The 15,904-nt window shown below is 42.7% G+C and overlaps 2 protein-coding genes across 2 annotated transcripts; both read right to left on the bottom strand.

Moving 5' to 3' along the window:
• Positions 1-835: 835 nt before the first annotated feature.
• LOC119724198 (protein FAM43A-like) lies at positions 836-3,370 on the bottom strand. Its single transcript, XM_038195143.1, has one exon. It carries the CDS (start codon positions 2,625-2,627, stop codon positions 1,920-1,922), a length of 708 nt encoding a protein of 235 aa, XP_038051071.1. The 5' UTR covers positions 2,628-3,370; the 3' UTR covers positions 836-1,919.
• An 8,041-nt stretch (positions 3,371-11,411) lies between these two features.
• LOC119725134 lies at positions 11,412-12,619 on the bottom strand. The gene has a single exon (XM_038196494.1). It carries the CDS (start codon positions 12,535-12,537, stop codon positions 11,776-11,778), a length of 762 nt encoding a protein of 253 aa, XP_038052422.1. The 5' UTR covers positions 12,538-12,619; the 3' UTR covers positions 11,412-11,775.
• Positions 12,620-15,904: the final 3,285 nt, after the last annotated feature.

Raw genomic sequence — 15,904 nt, 5'->3', positions numbered from 1 at the left:
TTGAAACAATCCTGGGATTTATATGCACGCTAATTAATTCGCTGCGTCGAGAGAGAATAAGTATATTGACCAGATAAAACGACTATCCCACTCTTATGTATTTTTCTTTAAGAAATAATACTTCACATCGCCGCACTTCGTTTCAAAAGAACATACCCAAAGTCAATAAAAAGAAAAGCAAAATCACGATTGTTTTCCGACAATCTTAACTGTTCCGGGTCAATTTTGACCCGTAATCTGCGTCAGATTTGACCTGAAACTCCCTTGGGTCAATAATGACAATTTTTGGTGTCCAAATGACAGTCTGTTTGGGTCAAAAGGCCTGGAAAAGCAAGGGCGGAACCAGAACACAATTTTTTGGGGGGCCAAAAAAATTTTGGTCCCCCCAAAAAGTTGGTAAAAAAAATTACGGCGTGGGGTTCGGGGCCCGCTTAAGGGCCCCGAAAAATTTTGGGATTCTAGATGCTCTGTGGTGCGATCTGAGGCAATTTCTGACCACTTTAACCAATTTTTTCTTTGAGGAAAAGATGGTGGTGTACTCATTTCCTGCCTTTATTGCGATGTCAAAAAGTGGGTCAAAAAAATTACGGCGTGGGGTTCGGGGCCCGCTTAAGGGCCCCGAAAAATTTTTGGATTCTAGATGCTCTGTGGTGCGATCTGAGGCAATTTCTGACCACTTTAACCAATGGGTTTTTTTTGAGGAAAAGATGGTGGTGTACTCATTGCCTGCCGTTATTGCGATGTCACATAAAAAAAAAAATTGATTTCGTTTTGGGGGGGGCCATGGCCCCCTTTGGCCCCCCCCCTGGATCCGCCCTTGTGGAAAAGTGACTCATCAAAGTGTCATTTTGACTCGAAAAGTGTCCGAAAATCTGGATCGAAGTTGACCCAGATCCGGGTCGAACCTGACTCGGGACTTCTAAGAGGGCACCACACGAAAATGTGAAGACGTCGGTGAATAGGTGAACCTCAAATAAGCAGTGTGGTATAACTGAATACCTGAATTTGGGTCAACACTGTATGCCTCAAGCTATTCATATTTTAAGGTTATCATCCACGTCTACTCAAAATGCCCAGTCTGGTAAATATCAAGGGAGTCGCCTCGAATATAAGCCAAAACTTCGAGAATCGATCCCAAAATTATGTTCATTAAAATACTTTGAAATGTTCAACCATTTCAGTCATTTTAAAGGGTACACAGCCGGCCGGAACTAAAAAACTGCCTTAAAAAAATTCCTTATTTACATGTTGTTACTAATGATCACTTTTATTGTGTGATAATCTACAGCACGTTCACACAATGATCTGTGGTTACTATTCCCAGACTCGAATCAAACTTTGGCTAAATCAAACTGGGAACATTAATTTTTAGTTTGACTCCCGTCGTTCAATGTATATATACAAACATGTAGGTTCAGAACTGTCGCATAACTCATGTTGTGGATCAGACTTCCTCCTTGAATGCGAATACGATTTGTGATGAGTCCCGAGTGGATTCACAGGATGCTTGGTGCCAACCTATAAACTGGTCGATATGTTGAGATATCCTCAACCAGATTTCTTGACGGACAAAAACGTCTTCGTATGGACATTCGTAGGATGATGAAGATGGTCTCCAACGGTGCCAGAAAGAGAAGCGTGTGCGCATGTCATGAGATGTTATCTGCAAATTTCCCGAGTTAATTCCAGGTTCCAGGACGTATGGAAGCGATAAGGCAGTCGTCAGGCACGATTGAAAGGAACATGGAACAGCTGTTGACGAATCCGTCACAAGTCCATAGATCGTAAGGAAAGTCATAAGGTATAGGGATGATGTCATCGTTCGAATATCTTATGACTTGACATTAGGCTGTGTGATTGTCTGTGACTGACTTGCGGTTGAGTTGTAAGTACTTGATTTCACTTCTGAAACACTGATGTTAAAATGTGTCTCCATCTTCGTCTTCCTCTTCTTCTTCGTCAGCTTCAATCGTCTCCGCGACTCCAACCAGCTTGCCCTTCTCCAAGATGATCCCGAGAGCAGGGACGCTGCCCCGCTTGGCCACCGGCGGCATGAAAGTGGACCGGTGGTTCTGCAGCTTCTGAAGGCCGGCCACGTCCAGCGTGCCCTCGCTGGATCGGCGTATGGAAATCTTGTCCCTGACCTTCATCTCTTGCTTGAAGTCGGCGAAGGCCGACCGGAGCCGCTCGTTGAGCAGGTCGGCGATCATGCGGGCCTTATCGGAGCGGTTGCAGATCACGGCGTGGGCCCGCATCTCCACCTGCATGCGCTGAAGCTCGTTGCGGTGGATCCAGGTCACCACGCGCGGGTACTTGGGGTGCAGGCCGCAGTGCGAGATGCGGTTCAGGTGGAAGAACTGGACGGAGGTTGGTAGATCCTTGATGTCCATCCGCTCCAGATTCACGCCGTCCGCCGCGATGGTCAGCTGAGCCTTTGCCGAGCGGGTGCCCTTGTTTGACTTGACCCATATCTCCTGGAGAGGTTCGTCCAGGCAGTCACTCCCTTTTCCCTTGAAGGTGCGTAGGCTGCCCAGGTACTGGATGGTAAACGTCTTCTCCTTGGGTGAAGCAGCCGCTGCCGCAGCCACCGAACTTTTGGGCTTTCGTTTGAACATTGACAACGCCATGGCGATCGATAGCTGAAGCCAGATGTATATCGACAAGTTCCTTCCAGTTAAAACAACCAGGTCGCAAAAGAGAACAAGCAAACGGGTGAGTCAACCCGTACCAAAGGCTGATGGATGAAGGAGTTACCAAAACGCGAAGGTAAACTTCGTTCATAGGGCGGCGAGGAATTGAGAATGTGCAGTCTGTAACTGCAGAGTCTAGTAGATGTGACTATGTTGTCCGCTCGGCCCAGTTAAATATATATTCACTAATTCGGCGCCAAAAACTGCACAAAATTTGCAATCACAGTCACAACAGCGCACAGAACAGACGACAATGATACATTAACCATTGCCCCGTAAGGGCAAAGTACCAGAACTGTTATCAGAGCCAAGCATCGCACGTACACTGTATCGTCAATATCGCCGGCTATATTTAAACGTACCGTGCATGTGAGCGTTGCAACTCCGTACAGGCAAGCGCTGAATGCAAGTTGTTTACCAGAAAAGAAAAGAACGATACCCTATATACACTTGTCCCTAATGAACCCCAAAACTTGCCAATCAGACGAGATACCGCGTTGGAAATATGTAAGCCATCACGGTGCTCTTTGTTCGCCGGCTTTTGACCCTCTTTGCTCGATGTCGGTACAGGCTAGTGCGATACGGTACAGCGATGTATGAGCTGGTAACTCTGGCGTGTAGTTAGCAAACTTCATCGGTGAACGAAATGACTTGATGAAGCAAATGCGCTGCCGACGATGATGAAGATCCGCGTTGTGTGCGGGGAAGCCGGATTTTCTGCGCTCGATCGTTCGTCGTGTCATTATCGGGCCCGGGCGTTGACGTCATGTCCCTGTATATATATATATACGGCCGGCGCGAGGCGTGACAAAAATAAAACAATAACAGCGCATCATCATCGTGCTTGATTGAAATTATTGGAAAGCGATCGTTTGCATGCAGCAGAAGGGTCCCAAAGTCCAATATGGGGCAAATATGAAATTCATGGTTGTGTACGGCTTTCGTTTTTGCTGAAATCGTTACAGCGGATGCTCATCATGCAAAAATATTGATCATAGGGTAATTGCGGGTAGCTGGTTGAGCAGACTCAAAAATGCATACCAGTTGATTATAGGCTTGGTAGTTGAAATGCTTGCAACGTTTATTCGGAGGTCGTGGGTTCGAGTCCCAGCCGGTTCAGTCCCAGTAGAAAAAGATGATAACAAATACATGTCCACATAACAACGAATGACACATTAGGGAGACTACTTTCTATTAAATTATTTTACATTATGGAGACATTGGTCATTAAGGGAGATATTTTAGTGTTCCCTTAATGCTTTAATACCATTATTTAGAAAGAATTTTACGGTCGCAAGCAACTTCAAACGATTACTTTGCTCGAGGATAGTATAATTACAAAGTTTAGGGAGAGGGGAGTTTTGATATATGGGTTATGGATAATGCTTTTTGTCGGTGTACAAGACATTCTAAGGCAATCTCTCCCCAAGGCAACAGTTTCGGTGCTATATTAATAATATTAATATGATTATCGTTCCACTGCCGGGCAGTATTAATGTATAAGTATTCTGAGTGATCTCGCAAGGCCATTCACATTAGGTACTGTGGGAGGACGAATACTTCGGATGGCATCCGAAGGATCCCTTGGGTTCTTAAGAAGACATACACTCTACTGAAGATGATTTTATCGGCTAATGGATGCCCGGTCCGCGTATACATTTGGGGAATCTCCGCGGCTCGATGTCGCCTGCGGGTATATCGGGACTGATGTGCACTTTATGAAACCTTGGCGGAGGAAACTCCATGAGTGTTGTGAGTTCTGGCTTCTGATTTGATGGTGCGCGTTATTTTGTCAGCGCTTTTGTTCAAGTTCATTGTGGAAATTCTTTGCTACTTTCTGAAAATGCCGCCGCGGCGGCTATTCTTGACGCTGTGTCTAACTTCGCTGATTTGGCGACGCGGTGGTCACATTAGTATACGGCAGATAGGTGATGGGATTGCACCGTGCCTTTGATGATACATGCATGGCATTGGTACACAGTCCGATTATGTCAAGAGATTTGATTCGCAGATTTGTCCCTTGAAAACAAATTTAGGTAGAACGACAATCAATGGCAGCCATTTTGAAGATTGCTTGTCATTTTACCTATTTTCTTTTTCAAAGGACAAATCTGCGATGGCCCTATAGCCAAATATATCTTCCTGAAGGCATACTCTGCCTGTGTGCCAAATGTCATGCTTGTATCATCAAAGGCACAATCCCCCCAAATGTTTTGCCCTATCAAATTAAACTTTTTCCCCTCTGGAGGCAAAGATTGCTCAACTTACGGAAAATATCCGAAGAAAAACTCAGACGATGTTACGTAGTAATGAAATGAAGCAAAATAATAAGCCCAATTCCACTTTCTCATTAAAAAGAACATTCACTCTTGTATAACTGTCTGGTGAAAAAAACAACCCAATTATTTTCACGGCACGGCCGGCCGCAGACACATCTTGCAAAGGCCCGCGATGTTTACCGTCTTCCCGTCTCACCTATTGCCGCGTGGGGGAACTACTTGAATTTGGAAACAGTCCGCGGCGATGAACGAAGCAGCGGGGTGACGGCACGCAGCATACGGTGCCAGGGAGCCGATTCCCGGGTGGCACCGGTGCCACTATGCGCCCCGGCGGACCCCTAGCCGTATAAAGGGTGACTGAGCGACGAGTGTGTGAAATAATAAAGTCACCAAGGTGCGCGTGTTGATGGCGTAGGCCTAAAATAATGTTATTTTTTTTTCTGGTTATAGAATTTGCATGAAGAGTTCATGGCGGGCAATGCACCATGTGCAGCTCAGTTGGGAAGAGAAAGACGATAAAAGACGAAGTGCGCGAAAGGCAACTTGAAGAAAGAAATGTCACGGACATTATTGCATTTCTTTATGTTTCGGTGGGTTCTATTTGGGGGTAGGGCGGGGGGATTTAAAACAAAATCTTCAATTGTTTCTGAAACGAAGGCCCAAATCCTTTACAATAAAAGTTATATTTATTTTATTTATTTATTTATTTACTTATTTCATACAACATCCATCAGCGCACGCGCCAGAGACGGATGGAGATATTGATTAATTTACAATAAAAATGTAAAAATTTGCATGAAAATCATGACATCTAAGCATTAAATGAAAACATTAAATGCACAATAAAATTTCCCAGCTATTTAAAATGTTTATCATTAGAGTTCTCCGTTTCTAATCTTCAAATTCGTCCATCAACATCGATTTATCATTTGGCCTTCAAACTGCATTTTGAATCGCAGTATCATTTTGTTTCCTGGTTTGATGTGAATTCTTCGTGTACTGTACAAACAAGGACATCTTTAGACTGTGCTTTCGAAAGGTTTTGAAATGCTTGAATAATTGCCCGAATTCTTTTTTTAAACTATTGTCGACCATAAATTTGTCGCTTCCTTTACCGGCATACATGTATTTCAAGGTTGAAAGAGTAAAATCACGAGGCTATAGAACATGTATCATGTGACGTCATGCCGACATGCGACCGCCGGGCAACGCTAATATTAATGTTAGCATATTTTCATATTATTTGGCCTACATTCAATAGAATTATGTCAACACTTTTTAAACCATTCATTTTTTCAAAAGATATACATGTATACATATAATACAGAAGAGAAGTATTTGCTGAAAGTTTGCATCACGTGACCATAACATCTAATTTTGTAAAAAAAAAGGACACATCGTCTATAGGGTTGCAGACCAGTAAATCGGTCCGAAATTGCCTACGCCGGCCAAATCACGATTTGCATGCCCTCAAAATCTTCAGTATTTGAGAGTATTGTGGGCCATGAACTTGAGGGTTTGTAAAATATATGGGTGGAAGCCGTGCACAGGACTGTGAGCTTGTAGTTCTGTTCAATTTGGATGAAATTGGGGCCTTAAAAGCGCTCTATTTTGCAATGGAGTGTAGGCATCGTTTTTCAAAATGGCGATGGGCTTCAGGACTATTTTCAGGGGTGATCATCTTCGGATGGAAATTTCTCCTAAAAGTCATCAGTTGACCCCCCGTAAATTGAAAAGAAAATGAAAGATGATGAAATAAGCTTTAATTTGATGTGTGTCTCGAACACCTTGGAGAGTTGTGAGTATTTTCCCCGAATTTCTGAAGTGGGAGCATTTATCATTGGGGTCATCAATGGAAGTTTATTTACTGGTCTGGAACTATAGGCCTACACCTTGGGTGCCTATAAGTAATTAATATAAGTGCCTCTTCGTGAACGTGTTTTTAAGCCCGTTTCTGTCCTCTTTTTGAGTCGGGCCTACAGGTCAGTATTGGTCTAGCTATACATAACAGACTGAAACGCGTTTATGAATGATGAGGTAGCCATTTTTGTCGTGTTCCCCAAATGTATTTCATAAATTGTTAACTGTTATATGGGGTGGCACCAGACTATTTATGCAGCCTTATCTTCATTTTTTGAAATCTGGCTTAAAGCATTCGGGAATGTTTAATTACAAATTCTACATTATTCATTGATGCAGATTTGAATTATTTAGTAATGTTCTTGTTTTCATTTCTCTTCGCAAGTAAAAAAAAATGAAGATTTTACCTCACTTTCAATTCAACATGACCGACTCATGAATAAGGCCCATGAAATGACAAAACAGTGTATACTTTCAAAACGTTTGGTAATAAAATGGTACTTTATACGTGTATAAGTGCATGCATATCTTCCACATCTGGTGATTGCAAATATAATATTTGCAGTACAAACAACGTGGTTTCGTACGCTGAAAGGCCGACTGACGTGTGCATATCTTGTAATTTAATATTAAACAGAACGCAAACAATGCGCAGTTGTCAAAGTCAGTTAAAGAATTGACTATCAGGAAACGAGATTAGAAACTGACTAACTCGAAATGCAGTATTGCCCAACATTCCACTAATGTCACATGTGTTTGGCTCGGCAACAATTCATGGGCAACACTTAGAAACCACTTGAAGTTGACTCCACAAAAGCATATGCCTACTATTCTATATTAAACTCTGCCTGTCTGATGTTGGTCTTTCTGTCTGTCTGTCTGATGTCTGTGTGTCACGTTTTTTTTTGTAAAAGGCCCAGAGTGTGCGCAGCACAAAATGCAATGGTTAATAAGACTAAGGCTTGGTTATTGTGTGCAGGTCCTAACTATATGCTTCGATTTCACTGTCCTCTGAAGTCATCGTTGTCACGGTTTTTTTTCAGACTTTGAATAGTTAAATATTACAACATTGTCTTTATGAAAACACTCCAAAAGGTATCGCTATTACGCAAAACATAACGTTGATGATAAAAAAATGTGGCAAAAATTGCTTCACTAAGGCTTACCACGCCCACTTGGGGTCAACATGCAAATTGAGGTCGAAGCAAACATTAGTATCAACTCCACCCAGCAGGCATCCCGCGAGTATATACTATAATTAATACCGTTATTCACTATATTTTGTTCGAGCGCTTTTAGGCCTTCAAGCCAGAAGAAGCTTGTCCTTCTGTTTTCTGTCTGTACAATAATGTCTTCGCTCTGACGATATATGGCGTGTTAAGGTTTCCCTTACCAAACTCCAAATTTAGAAAACCATTCTATTTTGGATGCATTTTGACGAGACAGATCTTTAGATTGTGTTGTTCCTTTTCTCTTGATTTTATAAGATGAGCTCTTTTTTAGGTAAAAAAGGAATTTAGGGGCAAATCAGAATATAACCAGTGTATAAAAAATTGCAAAACTGAATTCGATTTTCAATTATTTTTCTTTGACCAACCCTTCAACAATTTCAATGAAAAAAAATCGGAATTTTCAAACAAGTGTTCTGAATGGCCCCTTCATAATAAAAACGAAGGAAGAATTAAAAAGGGGCCAATTTGGCTAGGAACATTGCAATCCTAAGGATAAGAATATTAAGCATTTTGTATTTGCAGATTGTTTTGTTGGATCCAGTGCAACCTTACAACGACAGCCTCATTAATAAAAGCATCATTACCATCGTTTGTACAGTATAGAAATGAATACCACTAAGTCATGTGAACTCTAGGTAGGTTTAATTGTTTAAGACAAAAATGCTGGAAAAGAAATCCCAATTTCTGAGCTACTTGCCCTTCGTGTTCATCTCGCTGTTTCTTACATTTCGTAAAATGACAAAGTAAAAACATTCTGTTGGTAAAAATTTACAAATACTTGTACTTGGCCACTGCATGCCGTAATTTTCCGTTGGCAGACATATGGTCCGGAAAAGCAGAACGTCGCATGAACCCGTCACCTCAAAATAATCGTAATTTAATGAGATCAAGGTTAACAACGAAACAAAGGAAACCTTCCCGATTGGACTATCAACAAAATATATTGTCACAGTGACAAGAAAATATAGGCCTAACAACCAAAGGTCATGATCACGCGTATGTGCGTCATCGATATCAAAGCAACCTTTGACCCCACCCAGCGAACTCATTGACTGCTCGATGGTTCAAGCTGTACATATGCAAAGTTGAGACTTTTTTGCACTCATTTCTGCCTTTTGTTTTGGTTTGTATCAAATAAATTATTACATTCTTGAAAGATGATACCAGATGAAAAATAACGCCGAGAAAAAGTCTCGAACTTAAAGCTATGGGTCATATTTCGCTGGTTCTTAAGTATTTTCAAGGGTGCTGGTCACCTCTAATTACTTCGATCTTTCGTTTACCAATTTTGTTTTTAATATCGTCAGTGATGAAGTTGAATATCCGTGTACATATTGTTTATGGCAAGTGACCTACCCACAATGCTTTGCGACGCATGTGTTCCCTTTACAAGTTTGGACGTGATTACGTACGAGTAAATATTGTCACTTGAGGGCGCTTTATGATCTACCTGTACCGAATGCATGCTTCTGTTGGTGCTTCAAGGGGGGAAATCACTGAATCGTAATTATGGCAAGAAACTAGAGAGGGCGCACTTTCAGTTAACGCTCCATCGCAACTTATAAAAAGTAGAACAACAAGAAAACAACTACATGTATACTACAAAAAGTAGCACAGTGTGCCTCCACAGGGCCAAGGGGATCTCGATTAAATGTAAAACTTATTCAGGATAAAGAGGAATTTGGATAACAAAAAGTACTTTGTTAATCAATGACAAAACCGTATACACAAGGAACATTGTCGCTTTGTTTTTACACCAAGACATTTCTCTTAAAGGCATCCAAAACGGTTGCACAGCGTCTATGATAAGCGAGCACATTCGGCGATTATGCAAAACAAGACTACGTCATGACATCTAGATAGGCTGCCAATTCAGCTGGCACCTTGTATCGGGTCTTTGGTAACCCGTTGTCGTATGACAAACACGTCAGCCAAATTGACCAATCAAAAGCTTAGTCCACATTTCTGATCGAATTGACTTCACAATTTCTAAAATTGACTCTGATTAAGTGACACGCGGGGTCGCATGAAATGTACGTGTTCTACATTACCCCCTTTGGACCAACACAGAAAGGGAGAACAACAGATCCTTTCAATCCTCGAGTGTTGGGTCTTTTGTTCAAAACAGTACTCTGTAGTAGGTTCATGTTGCTTAGTATGGGAGAGTGTTATTTTACGGGGACAAAGGGAAACACAATGCATTGTCCTCGGGAGTGAAGTAAAACAATAGGGTATGTGCATGTTAGGATGTTAGGATTACAATTTAATCGGACGTGCGTCGTGTGGCTCTGTACATCAATGTCTGATACCTAGACTATCAAAACTGTTTTTTTTCCCGTGTCTCCTTTCCTTAATAAAAAGATTTGTTCTGCTTTCACATCTGATAATAACTTGAAGGTCCAGTTTGGTCATCTAATAGTAACTCACAGCTTTATACAAAGTAACCGCACGTATCTCACTCAATCAATCCACACTGCAAAACTGTAGTGTTAATTTAACACCATTCGGTATCTAAATAGGACAACACCAGTAAAATTTAACACCAGACGGTCCTATACAGATACCAATGGTATAAATTGAACACTGCAGTTTTTGCAGTGCATATATACAACATATTGACCAACTTGAATGAGAACCACATAAGATGATTGTCATTCTTCACAAAGCACTTCTTGAATTCATACACACTGTCCTCATATATTGATTTCAGAATAATAACTACTAATGTTCGTTTGTCATTAGTCCGTGAAATGAAATGATCTCAATTTTACGCGCCATTTGTACACAGTCGCTCTTGAATTAATTGTTTTCGTCATTTTAAAAACTCTTTATCCATTTTTTTTTTAAATCTCCACAATGACTCCAATTAAACACTGCTGCTAGCATTAAAAACATTATCTGTTTGTTAAAAAGTGCACATACTTCTCGATTATCTTATACCGCAGTTTTAATTTTTTTTGTCATGGTATGCGTTGTTATTTACAGTTTATTAGCCTATTTTCCTCGTCTTCCACCGCTGTGACCCGGGTTCGAATCCCGCCTGGGTCAACATGAGGATTGGGTTTTCAGTCCCTACCTGATTCCGTGGGTTTTCCTCAGAATATTCTTCTGGTGTTTTCCTTCCACCTCTAAAACTGTAATTTCTTCTCATTGTCTCCGATCTATACAGGTTTTTTCAGGCTTGCGAGCTACAGTGCCTAGGGCGCTTATGAGGAATCCTTGGTTTCATTACCAGAAATAAATATATAAAGAATAATAATAAAATCAATAATAATAATAATAATAATAACAAATTGACAATAGGCGGGCGCTATTTGGTTTGGGTAAATACAAAAGACTTTACCCAACTCAAACAGCGCCATATAAGTGTCTGCCATATCTCATCTTCGTGTCCACATGGTTTACGTGCCGTCCTTAAGTAAGCCACTTTACCATAATATTTATGTCTCTAATAGTCGAAGAGATGGTTGTTAATGTGTTGGCTGCACAGATATTTTCCATGCACCCTGCATACCATGTTTGATCCAGGCGTTTTGCGTAGTTGATAATTGATCATACATGATCTTCTTAACATTCACAGGAACAGAGATAATGGGTTTTTAACAAGGTGCATCATGCCATGGCATTCGGTACACCTGTTTATGTATATATACGGTACCATCAGTAAAGTACACAGGGACCTTGCGTGTTTTTGAAGACGATGTTGTATACAGTTCAGCTCGGTAGGTAGCGTTCTTCTTGCCCGTCCGGGCTTGGCCCGTTGGCCAGGAGCTCGGTCTCCTTCTGAAGCACTGCCGCCTGGGACTGCATCCGGATCAAGTCCAGGTCCAGCTTGGAGTCCTCCCGGTTGATTCGCCAGACCAGCCGGCGGTAGTAGCAGGCGGCACCTCCCAGTGAGACGTTGAGGAGCACGAGGATCGTACCGACAACCGCTGCAATCACCGTGAGATGGTTGCGGTGCTGCTCCTTGTAATCCCCGCGCGACGAGTTGTTATCAACACCATCGTCTTTATCATGAGGGCAGCTGGCAGAGGTGCCGTGACCGCCAGGACCGGACTCGGGACCGGGGGCGATTCGGAGTTCGAGCACGGCGGCGTCGGACAGAATCCCCGTTTCCAAGTCGGCGCAGAAGTACCGGCCGGCGTCCCTCGGACACACAGCCGGCAGCCACAGTCGGCAGGCGGTGCCGTTCTCCAAGATGAATACCTCTGGAGCTGGTAACTCGGAGTCCATCTCTTGTGTGACGTTTGTCTGATTTTGGCCACCAAAGATCAAACTACGTTGGGTGCTGCAGTCCACGAACACCCACCGACAGGAGGTGATGTGTTGGTGGGAGCCGACCGGCTGGAGACGGCATGTGAACGTGACATTGGTCCCTGCCTTGGTGTGTACACTTGCGGGAGGTTCGATGACAAGGTCCTGCGTTACAACTCCCCTTACAGTCGCTAGAAAGCTCAAAGTCAGAAGAAAGCCCATTATTGCGCCGGAGCTATAGTCACGTAAATGCTAAAACAATTTCAGATAAGGAGCAAGATAACACAGAAGCCGGAAGCGACGAGAACACTAGCTGTGAATCAGTGCAGAATGAAGAAAAAGAAAAGAATAAATCATTTTAATTTCCTGATTCAACACCATTGTGCAATCATTCTTTCGCATTCGATCGCATTCAAGTTTATAAAAACAGTTGCCAGAGTATACCTGTATAAGGAAATGCTCGAATATCGTTTTCACTTTCAGTTTTTGAATGATTGGCAGTTTCTCTTATTGAAAAAAACAACAACCCAAAATAAACAGATTGGATTTATTCTTGAATTAAGTCACGCATCGCCGAGATTAGTTCATTTGGTGATTTGCAGATTTTTCATGTTGATTTGATTTTGCCCATGAATTTCATTTTTTGGGAGTGGGGGTGGGGGCGGGGGCGGGGGCGGGCGAGAGCCAAGTTTTGAGAAACTCTCAAGGAATGCCGTTTAACCCCAAACATTTTGACAAAAGCATAGTTAATGTCTCACAGTTCATGCGAACACCTGCGACACTGAACACCACTCGAGACTGAATGACATGTGGGTTGACATTGTGTTTGCCTCGAGATTGTCCAGTGAAGATGTGACTGTTACAGCAGATTTCTTGCAGCCCCAATCTTTGACTGTTCTGATACCCAATTTTGGTCGAGTCGGTCAAAGGCCATCTCAAGTACGATCGAAAGAAAACCACGGGTCCTTTCACTAGCAAAGTAAACAAGAAACAAGATAGCTTTTGACCCTGACAGTTCATTTGAATAGCTTGTGACTTGAATTGAAACTGGAGGACTTTTGTAAGACTTTTCGGACTTGTGCATGAGGACTTGTGAGGACTTGCTGTGATGGACTTGCGAGGACTGGTGGGGAAGTCTGAGGACCTATATCAACTTGTGGGGACTTGTGAGAACTTGGGATGGACTCAACTACAACAACAAAAAAACGTACCATTGTAGACAGTTGACTTGGTGGATCACGACTTGTGGCTGCGCTTAACGAACGGCTTGACAGAAATCTTCCGGTCCAGGGTCGTCCTCAGTTCCCCCTTGATATCCGCGTAGGAGGTCTTCTCCAAACTGTGCTGCGGGATGGTCTCATAGCCGCGAGGTCCTAGCAGTAGGTCCGCGTACTGCAGCGGCGGGGGCTCGTACTGCTCGTCGGGGAGATCGGCGCTGGCGTACCCGCGGAGCACCGGCAGCGAACTCGCTGGCCGGAGCTGCTGTTGCCGGAGACTCGGGCCCTTTAGGTTTCGGTCCAGTGTGCCGTGCCAGACGGCCATGGGGTTCGGTGGGTTGTAGGCACCATCGTCCGGGTCCTCCTCGGGTCCCGGCGGTTCGTGGCAGGCCTCGGGGTTCAAGTTCAGCTGGTTACCGAGGGTGTAGCTACTTGAGCTCTTACACCCCCTCGCGCAGTACAGGCATCCTACTGTCGTCATGACACCCAGCCCGATGGTTCCCGATAAGAGGAGGCAGATCGGTAGGCCTATCCATGACAAGACGAGCCTGGAGCCCTGAGTTGCCATGGTAACATTGCTGCTCACCGTGGAGTTAACTCCATATTCCCGTAGCTGGTTCCCATCCGTGACAACTCCAAATGCTGGGATAGCGGAGATACCAGCGAAAAGAAGAATGCTCTGAACACTAAGCATCATGCACCGCCTTGGTTAAAGGTTTATACGAACTCAAATCAGAAAACAAAGAATACAATAATTTCCAACATCAAAGTTCTTTGCAGAAAGAAAATAATGACAGCTCCAGCTTAGAGAAGAATCTATATACCACACCTCGGATAAACACCGAGACTACATTGTCATCTTCCTAAACACACGTTCAAAAAAATAAACTGAGATGATGAGGAAATGTTATGCGATCCATGCTATGGTGCACTCGAAAAACGAAACGATAGAAAATGAACCTTTACACAGAATCAGAAATTATTATGACAAGTTTATACGAGGAAATGAAAAAATAATAAATCAATCACTTTCATATTAGTGAGTGTAACTGAACACATGTCTTCAACCGAAACTTGGATTCCTGACAGTATATGGAAATAGAATGTTATGTAAATTAGATTATTGTTTTCAAAAGGAATGCAGGTTCGGTGCCGTGTATAAATCCTTAAACACATCTAAATCTAACGATAGCAACTGTGCTTAAAACTCGAGATTTTTAGATTAAAAACACGGACGGCAAAACATTGACCCGTGATTTGTGATTGTCGAAATTGGGGTGGGTCGTTCGAGAGGATATTTGGAACAATTTTCTTGAACAGCGCCATCAAGAGCTAATTGATTCTCATCACATCATCACATGGTGAATATAATCCTTCCACTGTCAGTTTATGATGGAACTGTTTTAGTTTAGTTTCGAGTCTCGTGGGAAAAAGAAGAAGCATTCATTTCCAGATATGCATAAAATAAAATGGTCGCGCAAGATAGGGACTCGTATATTATCACTGTGTGTCTTTCCTTTTCTGCTGCGAACATGACGCTGTCTTTTGTGCGAGTCTTTAAAAATGTTTTTGAAAGTTTCGTGGTTCCTTCACGAGTATATACGACGGCCCCCAGGAGACACAGGGTCGAATTATTTTGCTTATATCAACATGTTAACCGCATCTCATATCTTTTATATTGACATCGCACAATGTTCACAGCGACATTTCTAACGACGTAATGTACAAACAAAATAATGTGTTGTGCTGAAATAAAATCAGGCCTGACACTCCATTTCATTTAAGGGCCACAGTAGCTCCTCGAGACTCCATGAGGAATCTTGTACAACCTTTCCTTCCGCTAGAAAGACAAAAACTCTTTATTCAGGAAACATCTCTACCATTCCATACCAATCGGTCTTGTTTTATTAAATGGTGCACAAGTCTTTCAAAATGTACATGAGTGTTGCATGAAGACTATCCCATGCTCGGGAAAGTTCCGAATATAGAGGCACGAACTATGCAGTCCACCGATAGCTTTTTTCCCCTTTATTGCATCAAACGTCCGCCATTTTGTTTAACGTTTTAAAACCTTTTCAAGAGGAGATCGGACGACTCTTTGTTGAATAACAGACGAATATTTACTAAACGCTGAATTGATACATAATTATAACGGTCACCGAGTTGTGGTAAAAATACGCGTCGCACTGACGTGTTTTGTGAAATGGATTGCAGGACGCGTCGAAGCTGGGACGCATCCTAGGGATACGACGCGTCGCAGCGCTGCGATGCATTGTAAGTTACTATAACGGTGCGTCTTAAGACGCACCGTAGGAAATTTAAATTAGTAGTTCGTTTTGTTATTCGGCGAAGCGCGCGCAAGCATTGGCACG

Source organism: Patiria miniata, unplaced genomic scaffold (assembly GCF_015706575.1).
Source record: "Patiria miniata isolate m_02_andy unplaced genomic scaffold, ASM1570657v1 HiC_scaffold_18, whole genome shotgun sequence".
Taxonomy (NCBI): Eukaryota; Metazoa; Echinodermata; class Asteroidea; order Valvatida; family Asterinidae; genus Patiria; species Patiria miniata.
This window is presented reverse-complemented; position numbering and strand designations above follow the sequence as displayed.

Bases quoted from the DNA above. Each gene is read 5' to 3' on its own strand.
- LOC119724198 (XM_038195143.1), bottom strand. From the start codon at position 2,627: ATGGCGTTGTCAATGTTCAAACGAAAGCCCAAAAGTTCGGTGGCTGCG.
- LOC119725134 (XM_038196494.1), bottom strand. From the start codon at position 12,537: ATGGGCTTTCTTCTGACTTTGAGCTTTCTAGCGACTGTAAGGGGAGTT.